General features: G+C 46.2%; 1 protein-coding gene across 4 annotated transcripts in view; it reads right to left on the reverse strand.

The window, feature by feature from the left end:
* RUNX1T1 (RUNX1 partner transcriptional co-repressor 1) overlaps window positions 1-3,621 on the reverse strand; it is a 114,759-nt gene extending 111,138 nt beyond the window's left edge. Inside the window, exon 1 of one of the 4 annotated variants that reach the window (XM_048286442.1) lies at window positions 3,073-3,621. Coding sequence is in view for 1 of the 4 variants with exons in the window: in XM_048286447.1 (XP_048142404.1) it covers window positions 3,073-3,100 (28 nt within the window). In the remaining 3 variants the exon portion in view is untranslated. Of the gene's footprint in view, window positions 1-1,415; window positions 1,758-3,072 lie in introns of those variants that run through there. The other 3 variants (XM_048286447.1, XM_048286443.1, XM_048286451.1) reach the window with 3 other exon arrangements.
* Between the last annotated feature and the right edge of the window lie 2,379 nt (window positions 3,622-6,000).

The raw sequence follows: 6,000 nt of genomic DNA on the forward strand, positions 1-6,000 counted from the left end.
CCATTATTTAGGCATGAAACAAGTTAATGTTAAGGTGGTCAAAAATGGTAGAAGGCAGTGTTTTACTTAAAAAGATTTTGGAAACTATTTAAAAGCTCAAAGCCTTTGAAGAAAAACAACTTGTGCAGCAGTTGCCAGGAAGCAGTGACCTAACACTGCTGTCTGCATTCCATTACAAACAGAATGGTTCTTGTCTCCCTACAGCATGCTCATGGCTCAAGAACCCAGTCACTCACCCTTGTGCAAGCACAGGACAGAAAGAAGTCCTGCTATCATCTCTTGTAGCCCTCGCCTGGCTCCAGCTTGCAAGAGGCACCAATGGAATTAAGAGTGGGTTGGGTTTTTGGTGGAGCTTGGTGTTTTCTTGCACTGGTGCATGGTTGAGCTTCCCATGATAGCGAAAGAAATCACTCATTAATTGAAAATAGTAACAATTATACTGAAGGTTCAGATATGGTGACACTGACCTTAAGAAAGTTATCAATTATCAAACATAGTGTAAGTTCCTAATTAAAAACCTTTACAGTAAATCTGCAATGAATCTCACACCTAACAAAGCCTTTGCCAACTTCATATTTTCACAGACTGTACAGTTATGAATGACCCATATTCACGTCTTTTTCATATTATCTTCCTATTGATGGGGAGACACAGAAACACCTAGTGCTAAAACCAGAACGCATAAACAAGATGGACTAACTTTTTTACCATTCAGCAGAGCTGAAGGAAATTCCCTGATCATATTGGATTTCCTAAGGAAATCAGCCCAGAATAAACTGAATGAGGTTTTCAGACTTCCCATGGAAAGGTCAAGCATCAGCTTTAACAACCATTAGAAACCAGTTTCAATCCTCTTGGCTATCCAGATTCACTAAGCCGTTAACAGAAAAGCTGAACAGAAAACCTGGACAATAGAATTCAGCTCTAAAAACGTCTTTCACATCTTGCCTCAAACTGCAGTTAACAAAGTTGCTTATTTAAACTTTCCATTGCATCTGTCAGGATGCAGAAATGGAGACGGAAATGTAAGGCTTCAAGGGTGTAGCTAAATAAATTATACTCACCCTTAGCCCTAACATACTGTGTTTACAAATACAATAATTATGCTTCTAGCTACATGTCAATGGAAAACATTCTCTAAGTCCTTCAAAAAGCATGCAAGCATTACTATAAGTAGGAAATAAGTCAAAACAGATTAGTAGACCAAAAATGGGGAGGGGAAAAAAAAAAATCCTGCTTTGGTCAGCAACTCAGACCACCATCAGGGGATAAATCAATTTGCAGCAGCTGTGGACAGCCATTTAAGTCTGGGACCTGAACAGATTAATTAGGAGAAGCGATGTTAAAAGTTAAAGGGGTCAGCGTTACATTAAGCATACGAGTACTTGCTGGAGAAAACGCTTGGCTGTACATACCAAGACTCAGAAGACATTCTTCTAGTTAGCCAGGGCTACGCCAGTAGCCAAGCGTTTGGCACTTGCTGCTTTCCCAGGGACAGCACGGCAGCACCCGCAGGCTGATTTCAAGAGGTATATACCCATTCTTGCCCAGCCCTTGCCGCGCCGTGCTGTGCCCTCACCGCGTTCAGCATTGCCCGCACAGTCGGGCGCGCAGCCGTGCAGAGCGCACCTTGGGGCCGCGCCGGCAAGCGAAGGCAGGCGCTTCCCGCCCGGCTGAGCTTGTCAGTGGAAAACTTAGGCAGCTCTTTCGGGCAGGCTTGCTGCCGCGCGCTCAGCAGATTGCAGCCCGCTCCCGAGCTATCTGCGGGGCGGTAGCTGCCGGCTCCCGGGAGTCACGGCCGGGCGGCTGCGAGAGACGGATCCTCTCCGTGCCGTGATTTAGGGCGCGGCAGAGGTGGGAGGGGGTGACGGGCAGAGCCTGCTGCGGATCGGGAGATGGAGGGCTGCTCTCCCAAAGAAACCCGAGCGGCTCCGAGGCGGCTGTTCCCCACCGCGGTGATGCCGGGGAGCCCCCGGCTGCAGCCGGGCCGGGCGGTCCCGCTACGCCCGGCTCCGACTGCAACATGAGAGGCAGGAGGGGGAGGCTGCTTCGGGTCCCCATACGTTCGCCCTCCCTCCTTTAAACTTGTCAGCGAACTGAAGGAAGTAACATTTTAGCTCCTAGTTGGAGCATGAGCGATTTAAGAGCTGCGTCCGATTAGTTACTTTCGGTTTCTCTCTAACATCTAAGGGAGCAGAGCGCAGGAACGACAGATAGTTCGCTATAAATTAACTCTGCAACGGAGTCACGAGTACTCCCGCTAGGGTGGCAAATCCTTCCCTGCCCTAAATCAAATTTCTCAACTTTGGCACTAACAAAAGGACTCGAACTCGGCAAAAGTCAAAGGCTCGTCTAAATGGCCGGGAATGTGGTTTTCATCCTTCCAATATCCCTTATCGATGATCTGTTGCGGATTTACGGAATCGAACCCTTCAGCTCAGCCAAACGAGATGACACGGTTACATTGTATTGCAGTTTTGGAAATGAACTTCCTAACGTTAGCCTGTCGTTTTAGGAAACAAGCTATTTGCAAGACCGCGGTGCAGCTAAAGGCGATGTGCACTGCCTAAAATATTTCTTTCAAAATAGTCCGAAAAGATGTTGCCAGTGCTGCATGAACCTATGTTTGCAGTGAAACAAACAAGCGAAACGAAACAATCCCATCAGAAATATTTCTGGCACTCCGACTCACACTGGTCAGCGCTAGAGCCTGGAGAGAGGGGAGGCAGGAAAGAAAAAGGCAAGTCCTAAATCCAGACAGAAATCTGATGCTTTGCTATAATAAACGCCTTTGAGAGTTATTTTCTGCAAAAGTGGGTTATTTGGTTTCTGAGCTCTTGAGCAGTATCCGGGGTGCTAGTTTGTAAGCCGGCGACAGAGCGTGTAAGGCTGCATGCAGCGCTAACCTGGCCCGGGCACAGCAGCAGCCCCGGGCCGCCTGGGTTAGTCACAGCCGCGGGAGCCCCTCAGAGCCCGGGGAGCCCTGCGGGAGAGGAGAAAGGGAAAGAAAAGGGGCTCGGGCTCCCCCCGCCCCGGCGCGCCCTGCCCAGCACTGCCCGCGCCCGTACTCACACTGCAGAGGACCGGAGATGCCCACCATTCGCCACGGGCTGCGAGCTGCAAATAAAAGTTCCCGTCCTGCTCGGGGGAGAGAGACGGCAGCCCAGGCTGCTGGAGGGGCGAGGGGGTGGGAAAGGGGAGAGCAGCGCCGCGCGGCTTCCCTTCCCAGTCCAGATGATCCACGTCCACAAAAGTCAAAACGAGCTGAGGAGAAACTCCAGCTGCTCTTCCCCCCCCCACCACCCTCTCTCGCTCTTTTTTTTTTTTTTTTTTTTTTTTTTTTTAAAGGAGGATCAGCTCGAGAGAGACTACTGGTTCCACGGGAAAGGACAAGAACCAAAAATAAAGCAAAGTCTCCAAGTCGAGATAGTTAATGCCCAGGTCCTTCTCCTTGCTGCTGCTGCTGCTGCCGCCGCCTCAGACAAACGTGATGTGGAGCGCAGGGAGCGGCCGCTGTCAGTGGCGGGGTCTCTGCCTGTCCCCGAGCAGCCGACGCATAGCTGAGCCCGCGGCGAACCCGAGCCGAGCCGCCGGTGCGGTGCCGTGCGGTGCCGAGCCGAGCCCGCCGCCCGCCCGAGGCTGCGCCGCCGCCGCCGCTCCGCTGCGCCCGGCTCCCGCTAGCAGGCAGCGCGCGAGGCAGGCAGCATACTGCCGGCAGCCGGGCCGGCCCCGCTACCCAGGTGCAGGGGGGGAGGGCTTAAAGCAGTGGGAGGTGATAGAGGTAGGAGACATCTGTGTCGTGAAGAGGTTAGTGGGGGTCAAGTATATGTTAACAATAGGCGAGCGTGGTCCCTCTCGGGCAGCCTGCCTACTCTTTCTTTCGCTCGCTCGCTTTTACTGGGTGGACATCTAACTTGCTCCCTAATGATGCCTCCCCGGCTTTAAGAGTCCAGACTGCCCTGCAGTAACCCAAGACAAACACTTTCTCTAGCCATCTGGAGAGCTCCTGGCTGCTCTGCCTGTGTCTCATCACTGTGTGAAGAGACAGCAGTGCTAGAAATCAAGCCACTCTCAGATCTACTCTCTAATCCCCTTCTGTTAGCTGATTTCCAGTCAGACTGTTTGCTTTTGCATTAGATAATAGCCTTAGAGAAAACAATTATCATTTTCTTTTTCCCTTTGTTTTTCCTCTTTCTAAAGTACAGTATTCAGGAAGGCCTCCCTCTCTTTATTTTAAAAGAAATTTATAGTCTTTCATGGCTTGAAGAACCCAGATGCAATTTCACACTTTCCTGGAAGGGGATTCTGGATTCTTCTGAAAGCAGCGACACGATCACAACTGCAGTGAAAATTAATTACTATCATCTACAATTAATAGAAGCATGCCACCGTTTGACTTCGTGTTTCATTACATAATCATTTCGGTAGGCATCCATATATTTTCCGATTCATCAGTTATTCCCTTCTACGTGTTGCAGAGAATATTATTGTCAGTCCCACAATCTAGAGCAAACTGGTATTTCTGCTATCATGTTGACACTATATAAAGAAGGCGTCTCCACAAAAAGAAAAAAAAAAAGAAAAAAAAAGAAAAAAAACTTCTTACATTTGCTTCAGAGTAAAAAAGTATGTGTTTTTTTTCAGATTGCAGATAATGGATTGGAACTGTCAGAAATGCTGGGACATTTAGTTTCATTTTTTTTCCAATGTCAGATGTTAAGTAAAAGAGTGAGCGTGGAATAGAACTTCTAATCAAGCTGCCTTTTTTATTCCTGTGCATACACGCGTGCACGCACGCACACACGCACACACACACATACACTATAGGCCTGATCTTGCAAATTTACAAATGCTTCATTTTAAACACATAAATAGACCTACTGGATGCAAAGTAGCATTCTGTGTGTTTATTATAAAGGCATACACATTTCCAAAAGGGTGGAAGCATTTTTATGTATATTTATATGCATGTTTATAGCAGTATTTGCCTCTGTTGCTGGCTTTGAAATTTTGGTTGAGTTTGAAAATATGTTTTAAATATATTTTATAATCTGGATAAAGCTACCTTTTCTGAAGGTATTTAAGAATATGGAACTTTACTGAACTGGTCAGTATCTTGTAATACACAGTTGAATTTACATTGGAGTAAATTCAGCTCCACAGATCATAAATCAGGACATGTTTTGATCTACTGTGATTTCAATTTACAAAGATGGTGAGCAGCCACAAGTCTGGCATTGGTTTCTAATTTAAAAACTATCTGTTTTACAGAGGTCTATTTCAAGGCCAAAATTACGGAAGAATCTTTTTAAAAGTATCTTCAAATATTTAAAAATAATCTAAAGATAGCAAATTTTACAAGGCTTCTTTTGTCTACAGCAGATTTAGAAACTTTGAAAATCTTTGTGGCATGATACTTTCATTCCAATTATTCTATGTGTAAGGTGAAAAATAAAGAAGAGATTTGCCAGTGGTCTCAGAGCATGTTTTGATGAAGTGTCAGGGACTGAACACTGACTCCTAATTCTCAGTTTACAGCTTTAAAAAAAACCCTGCAGTGCTTCCTCTTTAGCATGTACCTTCACTCTAGAAGATCAATCAACTTTCTAGGCATTACTGTTCAAATTAGTGGAGGAGCATCAGGTTAGATTTAAAAACTCTGGAAATCGAGTCTGAACTATTAGCAAGTTAATATCCATGAATTTTATAGACTTCTGTGGTCTCTTTCCATAATGAGAAAAATACAGAAATCAACTATTAAACTCCCACCCCTGGCTTGTCTTGTATAACATTTCCCACTGTTCCCAGTAAGGACAAAACCTTCTCAGATAATGGAGTGTAGTAGAGAGTGTTAAATGCCAACTACTTCATGGCAACTATATTTTTCTTAGACATGCTGGGAGAATTGACATGATTCCTAAATAATAAAAGATTGTAACCATCGACTCTTATCATTTTATTGCAAAGCTGATGATTGAAGCCTGGCTTACTGCAAACTTC

The sequence above is a fragment of the Corvus hawaiiensis genome, chromosome 26 (assembly GCF_020740725.1).
Source record: "Corvus hawaiiensis isolate bCorHaw1 chromosome 26, bCorHaw1.pri.cur, whole genome shotgun sequence".
Lineage (NCBI taxonomy): Eukaryota > Metazoa > Chordata > Aves > Passeriformes > Corvidae > Corvus > Corvus hawaiiensis.